General features: G+C 44.9%; 1 protein-coding gene across 5 annotated transcripts in view; it reads right to left on the bottom strand.

The window, feature by feature from the left end:
• ctnnd2a (catenin (cadherin-associated protein), delta 2a) overlaps window positions 1–12,775 on the bottom strand; it is a 287,423-nt gene that overhangs the window by 54,096 nt on the left and 220,552 nt on the right. For all 5 annotated transcript variants that reach the window (XM_048266125.1, XM_048266123.1, XM_048266126.1 and 2 more), the window contains one exon: window positions 2,017–2,134. In XM_048266125.1, coding sequence (XP_048122082.1) covers window positions 2,017–2,134 — 118 coding nt within the window. The remainder of the gene's footprint in view (window positions 1–2,016; window positions 2,135–12,775) is intronic.

Raw genomic sequence — 12,775 nt, 5'->3', positions numbered from 1 at the left:
AGTGTGTGAGTCAGTGAGGTAGACAAAGACCCTCAGCAAGGGTGGGCTGAGGAGTCCGGTGGGTGGGCACAAAATGGGTCAGTGCTTCTGGGTTGGACGTGGCCGCAGACTCGAAACTGGGCCAGCTTTCTCACCGTGCACAAAGTCAGGCACTCGGTATTCATTAGTGCGGAGCCAGCAGATTCCCGCCACAGCAGCCCAACGGGCAGGCAGCGAGATGGGGCGTTCCGTTTTGATTAAAGGCTGCCATTGTGGGGGACATGCAGTGGATCTGGCAACCTTGAAAATGCAACCGTGCAAAGAGCTGATTGTTTGTTGGTTTGTTGAGCAAAACAACCTTCCTCTCATACTCACTCACTCTGTCTCTTGTCTCCACACACACACACACACACACACACACACACACACACACACACACACACACAGTGCAAAATCATTAAACCATCTCCCGCCCACTCACCTTCACACATGTGCACACACACACACACACACACAACAAATAGTTGAATCAGCCATTTCTGTTCAGGTGACACACACGAATATACCTACTGACCAGGGAGGTGTATGTGGGGGGTGCGGGGGGTGTAGGATGGGGCAGGTGAGAGGTGAGAACAGGAGAGGACAGAGAGGGAGAGGGAACAGAGGGAGGACAGGGGAGAGGAGCAAGAGGGTAAACACAAAACAACTGAGATGGAAGGAGAGGAGATAATTGGGTAACACTTTTTACGGTAAGGGTACATGAATTATAATGATTTATGCATTACTTCATTCCTTTATATCTTATGAATCATCAGGAATTTACACGAGTTCATATGTAATGTCATTAATGACCTCATGCATGAACAACACATCAACTAAAGCATTAGGTACGATGGGTACATCATTATGATTTATGATTTCTTAAAGAAGCCCTATGCAGGTCTGTTTATTCCTTTTTACCTGTTTACTGTTTTTGGATTTTTGCCTGATTTGGGCTCACATTTTTCACGACATAGCTCCCCCTGCAGCTTGGGTAGCAAGTGACTGCTACGCTAAACCCCCACTAGCTAGCGAGCTAGCCATCAAGAAACCAAGCTAAACACATACAGGGCTCACAATAAAACGGTTGAGCAAACACATTGTTCAAGAGACTATCAAATCACATTACAAAAACGAAGTTCACCCAAGGGTAGGCTACTTACAATTTCAACAGCAACAAAGCCAAGTCGGAGTTCGTTTTGCAGTCTTCTTATAAACTACAATCTGACTACATTTCCGAGGCGCGATTGGATATTTCCGTTGAGTTACATCCGGATGTGTTCGGACTGCGACCAGACAGTTGCATATTCGTTTTTTCCGCGGAGAAGCACTATGGGGAGACGAAGCACCCACCAATCGACCCAAAAAGTGTTGTAGAACCATCAGAACGACTCTCAACCTGCATAATTAAGGTCATTTTTGCTAAAATTGTTGCATAGGGCTTCTTTAAGCATGATCATCATGATTACATGTATGTTAGGTTAATTACTCATGAGTTCATCATGTTTGTGGCCCCTCAACTAAAGTGTGAACTATGGCATCAAAACAGAATTTGAATAGTGATGACAACATTTTTGGCAGAAAAAGAAATCATCATGATCATTCTTAATAAATCATAAATCATAATGATGTGCTCAACATACTTAATGCTTTAGTTGATGTGTTGTTCATGTATGAGGTCATGAATGACAGACTATGAACTCTTGTAAATGTCTGATGATTCATGAGATATTAAAGAATGAAGTAATATGTTAATCATGAATTAATTCATACATGAATTCATGATAATTCATGTACCCTTACCGTAAAGTGTTACCGATAATGGAAGGGGAGGAAAGGATGGAGGTGGAGAAGGAGGGGGAGGAGGGAAGGCACACCCAGACCTTATGGTTCGATCTTGGTGCTGCCCATAGAGGTCTGGGTGCAGAGGAATGAGAGGAGGAAGAGGAGGAAGAGCAGGAGGAAGAGGAGAGAGTGGGAGAGGTAGCTGAGCCCCACCTTGCTGTCGATCTCGGTGCTGCCCAGAGAGGTCTGGATGACGAAGAGCAGCGCGTCCGTCAGGCCCTCACACTCGCGCATCCGCCGACGAGCCTCTTCCCCTGCTGAGCTCACGTTCCTGCAAAACACACACACACACATACACACACGCACGCACACACACAAAAACATGTTAGCCTACACCAACACGAGACCAAACTGCCAAAACACCTCCAAAATTGGCTGCTATATTCCCTGCTATATAACACATGCAGTGCTAAAGATTTCATACACTTGGGTGAATGATAGATTATTCATTGTTACAGACGAGGCCTTTAATAGAAAGCTCCAGCTTCACACGTTGCCATGGATCCCCAGACCTCCATCGTGTGTGACTGACTGCTCAGGGTTGCACTGTCTCCTTCTCCCATTAGATCTTACATCCTCCTCTGCTTTCCTCTCTCCCTCTCATCTCCATTCGTCTCATCTCATCTTATCTTCTCTCCACCTCCACACTGAACCAGGTGTACCATTACTGCTCATTTGCCAGTGGAGTTTTAGACAGCCACTCTTCAGTTAAGAACCTTAGAACCATCTTCATGTAGCGTAAAGAATTCATAGAACCACCTGTGGATACTTTTATCTCAGAAACAAAAGGGAATATGATTTCCCTCCAAAAAGATACAACTCTACTCTTTCCTCTGTTCCCTTTTAGGAAAGAATACCATTCTTCAGGGTCATGGAAGATTCTTTGGAGTGCACACTGACACATACAAATGCAAAATGCATGGCCCCTTGAATACATACATGCAGTATATGCAGATACACATATTTACATGTGCTCTCTCTCTCTCTCACACACACACACACACACACACACACACACACGCATACAGTACATACAGTACACACACACCCATACACTCTCTCTCACATGCACACACACACACACGCATACAGTACATACACACACGCATACACACACACACACACACTCACAAACACACACACACACACACACACGCTACTGCTCAGGGGCACCTATTAACTGTCCCCTGCAGCATCCCCCCTCATGGCCAATCACGAGACCACTCTGCATATCAGATTCTTTTGTGTCATTTAAATGACACCCCCCCCCCCCTCTGTCTGACACATGCATATTTGATTATTTTTAATCCTCCAGGGGAAGGAAGTGTTGACACCATGTGTTGCTTGACTATTTATAAGAACTTGAATAATGTTTCTCTGAAGACGAAAAAATCTTTCCCAGGCCCCATTTGCATAAGGTAACATAAGTCAATTCAAGGATGTTTTTTTGCAATATTAATACAATACATTAAAGCATAGCCACAATATGTTCAGCTGTCAGTTCTGTTTTTATCATTCTAAACAAATTGCACAAATATTCTTGACATCTGAAGGTCAAATTGATATCCATATACAGAGAGAGAGAGAGAGAGAAAAAGAGAAAAAGAAAATATATGTCGCGATTGGAAAAATATTCTAATTTTATTTATGGAACAAACCTTGGCACGGAGGCGGTGTTATATTGACACTGACAGTATGCTTCAGGTTGAAAGCAAGAATATTTCAGTGCAACATTCCCCTTGGTGCTGACTCAATATTACAGCAAATAAGAGGCGCACTCAAGACGCCATTACTTCTCGTCATGTCATTGTGCGGCGAGAGCTTCATCTTGCTTAAACCCTCATGGGCCCACCAGGGCTCCACCATGACACATGTGTCTGTCGGAGCTGAGCGAAACACAACGGGACTCCAGGGAGCCCGGCCCAAGATGCCAAAACACAATCTCAGCCCGCTTGAATTGGAACTAAGGGGCGCAATGCATCATTTCCATTAGTTCCCTGTGTGTCGCACGATGCCGCCTGGATCATTCACTATTTCTCGTTTTAATGCAGCATGTAGATGAGAGACAGACAGAGCTACAGATTTCTTCAGCATACATTCTCATTTACTCCCCGTGCCTTGTTATCTCTGCGTAGGCGTGGGGAATCTCACTTACAGTGCCTTGATCATTTACAGCATATTTTCTACAAATACAGCTATTCATTTCCTTAAGCTCTTGTGTTGACTCGTTAAATATTCAATAAGGCTATGAGCTGAGCAGCATCGCGCTATGCAGTACCCTCCTGTGCTCGTGTCGCGCGTGCTGCGCCCCATGCCACTAGTTTCACAAGAGGAAGTGTGATGAATCACACAGCGACAGTGATGAGAGCTACGCTGGTTAACTGTGTCATAGTTAGCCAAGGGTATAGATTCACCATGCTGACGTTGGGGTTCAGGGACAGGGAGCTTAAGAAGGGTGAGCAAAAGTGGACAAAACATTCCTGCATCTGCTCCTTCATGTGGTTTCATTGTCAAATTTAACAGCTCCGTCTCTAGCCCACCAAATGTACCAAATGTAAGTTCAAGTTCAAGTAGTTTTGTACTTATAAAATCATGTCATGTACTTATAAAATTAATTATAAGTAATGAAATTCTTCTCAAGAGCCAGCTCAACTTAAAAGAGTAAAATTGAAAAGCAGTAATTAAGAAGGTGTATTTTGTGTGTGTATGTGTGTGTGTGTGTGGGGGGGGTGGTGATGAAAAGGTGTGTATGTGTGTGGAGAGGGGGTATGTTGTGTGTCTGGGTGGGGGTTCTGAGGTTTGAGGTTGATTAGCTATGTGGAAGAAAATTACAGTTCAGCATCCTGGTAGCTTGTGGAAAGATCTCTGTATCTGCTCGTAGAAGTCCACATACTCTTGTACCTTCTACCAGATGGTAGGAGGGTGAAGACACTGTGGCTGAAATGACTGGGGTCAGCGAGGATTCACTTGGTCTTCCTCCTGCAGCGCTGGCTGTAAAGGTCCTGGATAGTTGGTAACTTAGTCCTTGTGATGTGTTGCGCTGACCTGACCACCCTTTGCAGAGCTTTGCGATTGCTGTCTTGCTGACTTTGTGACCATACCTATGGTGTGACCAGCTCAGATCCTCACTGATGTTAGTTCCAAGGAATCTGAAGCAGCTGACTCTCTCTACTGCTGTGCCTCCAATAAAAATGGGTGTGTGCTCTTCCTGCAGTCTCATGTAGTCCACAATCAACTCCTTGGTTTTGCTGACGTTGAGCAGCAGGTTGTTGTCTTGGCACCAGGATGTCAGGGTTGCCACCTCTGCTCTGTAAGCAGACTCATCATCACTCGTGATACAGCCGATTATGGTGGTGTCATCAGCAAACTTAATGGTGGTGTTTAAGGTGCGAGTTGCCATACAGTCATGAGTATACAACGAGTACAGCAGGGGGCTTAACACACATCCCTGCGGTGCACCAGTACTGAGTGTTAGAGTGGAGGAGATGATGTTACCCAGCCGTACCGCCTGCGTCCTGTCAGTCAGGAAGTCAAGGATCCAACTGCACAGAGAGGGACTGATGTTCAGGTCTCTCAATTTCTCAAACTATGGTGTTAAAAGCGGAGCTGTAGTCAATGAAGAGCATCCGTACATGGGTGTTTTTCTTATCCAGGTGAGAAAGAGCAGTGTTCAAAGCAAATGCTATCGCATCGTCTGTGGACCTGTTTGGCCTATAGGCAAACTGGAGTGGATCTAATGTAGAAGACAGGGAGGATGTAATATGATCTTTAACTAACCGCTCAAAACACTTCATAACAACAGAGGTGAGAGCAACAGGTCGGTAATCATTAAGGCAGCTCACTGTTGATTTCTTAGGGACTGGAATGATGGTGGACCTCTTGAAACATGCAGGGATAACAGACTGATGCAGGGAGAGATTAAAGATGTCCATAAAGACCTCAGCCAGTTCAGATGCGCAAGCCTTGAGAACACGACCTGGGATGTTGTCAGGTCCTGGAGCTTTATGTGTATTCACCCTTCTAAATGATTTACACACATCTCTTTCAGATAACTGAAATGGGCAGCAATCTTGCTCTAACAGAGCCTCTGACTTGATGTCATTTTCAAAGCGGGCATAGAAGGAGTTCAGCTCCTCTGCAAGAGATGCAGAGACCTCTGCTCTGACGCTCCTTCCTCAGTAGTCTGTAATTGTCTTTAGTCCACTCCACATGTCTCTGGTGTTAGAGCCACTGTAGTGTGACTCCACCTTTTCCCTGTACTGTCTCTTAGCCCTTTTAATTGATTTTCTCAGTTCATAACGTGCTTTACTGTACTCGCTTGGATTGCCAGAATGGAAGGCAGCTGTCCGAGCTTGGAGGCTGAACATACCTATCCGTTCACCCATGGCTTCTGGTTAGGAAAAGTTCGTACGGTCACCCTCGGTATAATGTCATTAATGCATTTGCATATATAGCCCGTTACATACTCAGTGTAATCGTTGATGTTATCAGCAGCAGTCCGAAAAAATCCCCAGTCTGTTGTGTGGAAACAGTCACGCAGGGCGGCATCGATGGATCGATTGATCCGTCCAGCACTGTACTGAGCGAATCGCAGGCCGCTCGCATTTCAGCTTCGCATTTCAGTCTATAGGCAGGCAGTAACAAGACTGAAGAGTGATCCGATTTACCGAAGGCTGGACGATGGCATGCTTTGTAGGCATGGCTGTATGGAGTGTATGCATGATCCAGGGTGTTATCACCTTGAGTTGGAAAACTCACATGCTGGTGGTATTTCGGTAGAACTTTCTTCAGGCTGGCTTTATTGATGTTGCCGGCCACTATGAATGCGGCCTCCGGATGCAGAGTTTAATGCCGATCAATAATTTCAAACAGGTCGTCCAGCGCCCGTGTGGTGTTAGTATGTGGTGGAATATAAACAGCGATGAAAAAGACTGCTGAGAATTCCCTGGGTAGATAGAAAGGCCAGCATTTGACCATGAGATGTTCGAGGTCAGGAGAGCACCCTATCGATGTCGTTTGTACGTCCACACACCAGCATTTGTTAACCAGAATGCACACACCACCTCCTCTGTTTTTGCCCGACTCCGTTGTTCTATCCTGCCGATGGATGGAGAGTCCCTCCGGCCGAATGACAGTCTGTAATCGAGGAGTCCGACCGCGTCTCCGTAAAAACAAAGACATGCAGTTCTTGATATCACGTTGAAACGCCAGTTTGGCTCTGAAATCATCCAGCTTGTTATCCAGTGATTGGACGTTAGCCAGGAGAATGCTAGGAAGGGGAGGACGATGTTGTCTTTTCCTCAATCTGACCAATATCCCGGCTCTTCTACCTCTTTTCCTCCGTCGGCGTTTCTTCCCAGGTAACCAAGGTAAACAACCATGTAAACAACTTTGGTAACTAGCGGAGTGAAAGTCCCCCAATGTCGTTGCGGCTTGCAGATTTAGTTTAATATCTAAGCGAGTCTGTCTATTGTAAGTGATCAGCGTATGACACATGATAAAAAAAGTGCGAGAATAACACTAGAAAGATGAAAAAAAAAACATAGGCTAAAGTTGAGGACACTGAGCAACGGCAGCCATATGTCCGGCGCCGAACGTCATAGAACTGATATATATAGTCCTGCAAGACAATAACAACAACAGCAACACGTTACAAGACAACAGGAAAACAAACAAACAAACAGACAGATGGTGCATCAACAGGACCTCCTTGTATGGGGTAATGAAATAATGGCCCACAGTACATAGCTAGGCAGTGGATAAGCCAGCCGGTGTGCTTCGTAGCACAGCCCTCAGGTTTTCAGTCTGGCCACTATTCTCATTCTCACTCTCTGTCTCTCTCTCTCTCTCTCACTCCTTTCAGGTCTGCTCTCCATCCTCCTGTCAATGGCTACAGAGCTCCAGAAATAAAAAAAACACATATCCTACAATCAGTAAGTGCTAGTCTTAACACACTATGACAGACCCCGCTGACATGGCGAGGGTCAGTTTTTAAGCAATTGCGCGAGCGCTCTGAAGATAAAGTGCTTCTGAGGCCATCCTCTTGGCGGCAGACAGGGTGTGCGCGAGGGCAGAAGCACTCACGATTACGTCTGGAACAGTCAAAAGAAGCTTGTTTATTCCATTCCTTTTATATCCAGCCGCACAACTGACAGAGATGCACTCCAAACAAACACGGGGAAGGGTGGAGGCAATCGCATAATAGCTGCCATTTTCATAAATATTGTGTTTCAGTAAGACTCAAGTGGGGATAAAGAAAAGGCTGTAATTGCATTTAACTGAGCGCTAGGAGTTCATTCTGTAAATTTGCATTTCTGCCGGGATGAATTTATGGACTGATAACAGTGGTTGTAGTCCCTGTAATGGTCAGAAAGAGAATAATGACTATGAAAATCTAAAAATGTTTTTGGAGGTACCCCTGAAATAACAATGCAGATCTGTATAGTGCCGGCAACTACTGAGGAAGCACAAATGAAGTCGGCAGGAAATTCATGCCATCTGCAGGAGGACAAAAAAAAAAACTGGCCTGTGTAAGTATGTATGTGAGTATGTGTGTGCGAGTATGTGTGCATGTGTGTGTGTGTGTGTGTGTGTGTGTAAATGCAACAACTTTAGGATACCTAACTGGAAAAACAGATTTGATTGTTCTTTCCCTACAGGTGACTTTGAAGTGCTGTCAACGGAAAGAGAACCTTTTGACTGTCTTAGAGTTTATTTCTCTCAAGTGAGAGAACTGTCATATTATCCTGTATGCAGCACATTCACTTCGTATTTTTGTCACTCAAAAAGCTTCTAATACCAGTACAGAGTACGTCATGAGTAACACATTATAGTATTACAAGATGCATTTGTGCATCCTGTAATGTGCAAACTGCAAGCAATGTGTTATAGATTCCCTCAGGTCTTATTGAGAATATGGGACTGCATACTGTAATTGTGCTACAACTATCGTAACTCAGAGAGTGTTCAAAAAGAGGGTCTGTGTATCGCTAAACGATGATCGGAGTAAAACAAGACTTTGGAGAGGAGCGGCCTAGCTCAGCTGGATCTCGAGTCTCGGTTCTGAGAGCTTCGGTGCCGGACCGTGCAGGAATTACAAACAGCTCTGATTGGCATTTGAAGACAGCGGGGCGCTGGGGCCACAGAGGGTCCTGATTGGCTGTGAACGATGATGAGAAGTGCTAGGGCAGGTTCACAAGTGCACGGCAACGCGCAGGGAGCCTATTTCCAAACACTTAACAGGCTCCATTAGCATCCGCAAGCCGTCAGATGACACCCCTGGGTTAAGAGTGCTCACACATAAAAGGAAGCAAGTTCGCTGTCTTTCTCTCACTCTCTCTCTCCTTTTCTCTCACTCTCTTGCACCTTAATTCACTTTATTCTTGCGGGGAGGGGAGGGGTGGAGGTGGGGGATGTGGGTAAGCACCAATTAAAATGTTTATTTGCTTTCAGGGCCTGGAGTTTTCTTCTCCACACACACAACCTTAGTAGCCTAATAAGGAACATATTCTAATTGACCTTCTCATGTAGTTTAGCATGCTAATAATCACACTTCTGCTGAAACAAACAACTAATTCCTCAACAGCTGTAAGACACTACAGCAGAAGATACCCTTCTCTCTCTCACACACACACACATACACACACACACACACACACACTACATTGGGGGTGCATCGACAGTGACACAGTTGCTAATATTATCATAATTGCTTGAATTTGAGCTACTTTAATCTACCTCTGCTCACTTCACGTTACATGTGAGTGCAAATGCAAAAGCGGACTATCCACCTTGCACAGCGAATGGTCTGAGGCCGACGACGGGGGTGGAAATGGGGCCCAATTAGGTTGCTGTCACCTCCTGATTTATCTCAGCGTCATGTTGATGGAGGGCCCCTGTTCTGACAGACTAGGCCCAAGAATCAGGGAGCCTTTGCCAGCCTTCCAGACGGCTGGAGTTATTTCATAAATCCAGAATTTGGAGAGGGATAGAGAGAGAAAAAGAGAGAGAGAAAGAGAGAGGGTCCATGCTGCTGACAAGGCAGAACTGCACTCTGACACCCCTCATAAAGCATTCCGGGAGCAACAAATGAAGGTGGAGAGGACAGGAGAGAAGAAATTCTCCACCTGAATCCCCCTAGTAGCTCATGTGGTGCATGAGATTGTGTGTGTGTGTGTTCATGATATGTGTAGGAGAGCAGAATTAAGGCAAAAAGGAAAAGAGAGGGAACACATTAAAATGAAGATGCTTCATGTGTGTGTTCTTTTGTGTCTGGTGACTATCATAAACATCCCTAACTGTTTAAAGCACATTCATTTAATTCCTAAGTTACGACCATTACAACAGAAATGCAACTAAAATGTTAGCATGAACTCCAATCCACTGGTTCTCTTTGAATTTCCTGGCAAGCGATGGCTAATTCTTAGCAGTTAATGAGCCTACTGGCTTTTATTGCTTATTCATGTAATTTATTTGCTGTCACTCTCAATAAATTCCATCTAATCAATTAGCATTCTTTGTTAGCTAATTACATATTGTAACACTGCTAGCATGGCATTCAATCAAGAGTGCCTTAAAATTACTCCATAGTTAAAGTGCAACAGTCTTTTCAGAGCCAAGCTTGCAGTTTTATGTACCAGAATTTCATTAAGTGGATGCTTTCAACCAGCTACTTAAACTACAATGGGGTCATTCAGCTCATTATGCTAGGTCAGTGCTTAAACTCATTCTCGATGAAAAATGACCATTTCTCACTCATTGTTGTCAGGCTGGAGTCCCTGCCTGGACTCCCCCTCTCTGTGGGGAGTTTGCGTGGACTCAGGCTGGGCATGGCTATTTATTTTCAGTGTGCTTTGCTGTCCTAGTGAGACGACTTATGGCTTATGTAATACACCCCTAAAAGTGCCCCTGACTCAAACACATTCCCTAAAACAGGCACTGGCCTCATGCACTTTAATCACACTACTAGCCCTGAATGGTTGATTTAGGTCCAATATGCCCCTAAACATATTGCAACATTACAGTATTACAGCAATCTAAAAGTAGAATTTTGTTCACTCCTCTATGATAACAATGACTACACTTAAAAACAACTGCTTAAAAACAATATGGTTATTCAAAACATCAGCCAATTTTCTTCTGTATATGTCCGTTGACAAAATAAATGTATCTGGTTGTAGTGACATTACCAGATGGGCAATTTGTGCATTTTGATGACCACTGTTTACTGTGTGCAAGTGACTGGCCAGTGGACTCCTCTCAACATGCCCTTGGCACAGACAGACTGTACTGGCATCTCACCCAGACGCCCCTAACTCGACATAAAACTACACCAATGGACCCCTGCCACGACTGGGGTCTTAACCAAGGCACCCTGCCTTGCATCAAAGACTTAGCTCAGGGCGCATGGACCCCTGCTCACACCCCTGTTTTTGGTAACTGCAGTCATCCTTTGGCCAATGCTTGATTATCATTTCATTAGGAAGATGTGTTTCTAACAAATGCCACCAGCCCAAGTAAGATTTCACCAGGTGGCCTGTCCATGATCTGACTTCTGCTTTTTTGGTTTTTTTTTGTTTGTGTGTTTGTTTGTAATGACCTCTGTGTAAACTCATGGATTCACAGGCAAGCAAGGCACTCTCTGCTATTTGCCTTTGGCAGTGGAGAGAAAACAGCAGCATGTCATCAGCAGCAGCAGCCCCGCCTGGACGGATGCCCTTTGCCTGGGGTAGCAGGGGCCACCAGGGGACCTCCGCACAGGCCAAAGGTGCATGTCTCCACAGGGGTTGTTGTGTTTGAGCGGATAAGCCTGGCTATGCAGCGGGGAACCTAATGTAGAACCAACTGGGGTGGCTGGTGCCAAGTTTATGGGGAGCAGTCTCTAAAAAGAATCAAACAAACAAAAGACAAATACTTAAATAAATAAGTAAATAAGTAAGTTAGTTAGTAAGTTAGTAATATATAAATAAATAAATAAATAAATAAATAAATAAATCAATCAATCAATCAATCAAGCTGTGGAAGTGACAGCAGGTCTATCTGAGCAAAGACTGGTGTGCCAACATCAGAGCTGCTTCCCTTTCCCACAGCTCTCCACTGCAGGACACCTTCTCCTGCCAGCAACCTGCTCTTAATAATCCCAATTACCTCTGCAGAGAGCTTAGGTGTGTGTGTGTGTGTATGTGTGTGTGTGTGTGTGTGTGTGTGTGTGTGATAAGACATACGGCCGAATAATCCAAATAATGACGTGTACTTCATATTTGCATCTAGATACCCTCCATATCAGTTCACAGGCCTCTATTTGCATCTCATGCATGCCGATGTCAAGAAGCCTGTGATTGGCTGCATTGGGAGCCGGACTGGAGACAGATTGAGACGTAGGAGCGGATTCATAGACAGAGGGCATGAGAGAGAGAGGGAGAGAGAGAGAGAGAGAGAAAGAAAGAAAGAGAGAGAGAGAATGCATAGGAAATGCCTCAGACATGGATGTCCTTGAGTTTGTTTAGCAGAGCTATAATGTATGTGTCATGGTCTGCAGCCAGCAAGAAGTAAAACCAACCCCACTTCACACTGTCTTTTCTACTCTCACACCTGGCAGTTGAGATGTGTCCTTGAACCGTGCCAAGCGAGCAGCATGTCGAGAGGAACCGTCGTGAGGAACCGTCGAGAGGAACCGTCGTGGGCCACGGGAGAAATCACACCCGGCCAGCACAGCAGCTTGACCCACAACAGACACGACTGCTGCTGTACACTAGCATCACTCTCACCACATTCACTGAGCTCACTCACGTTCACCACTGCACTCACTATTTATATACTTATATTACTTTTTCTGCTGTAAGTGCATGTTGTGTGTGATGTTTGTATGCTACTGAGACCTTGAATTTCCCCATGGTGATCAATAAAGTATCTA

The sequence above is a fragment of the Alosa alosa genome, chromosome 16 (genome assembly GCF_017589495.1).
Source record: "Alosa alosa isolate M-15738 ecotype Scorff River chromosome 16, AALO_Geno_1.1, whole genome shotgun sequence".
Taxonomy (NCBI): domain Eukaryota; kingdom Metazoa; phylum Chordata; class Actinopteri; order Clupeiformes; family Clupeidae; genus Alosa; species Alosa alosa.
The sequence above is the reverse complement of the archived record's forward strand: the minus strand, read 5'-3'. Positions and strand labels throughout refer to the sequence as shown.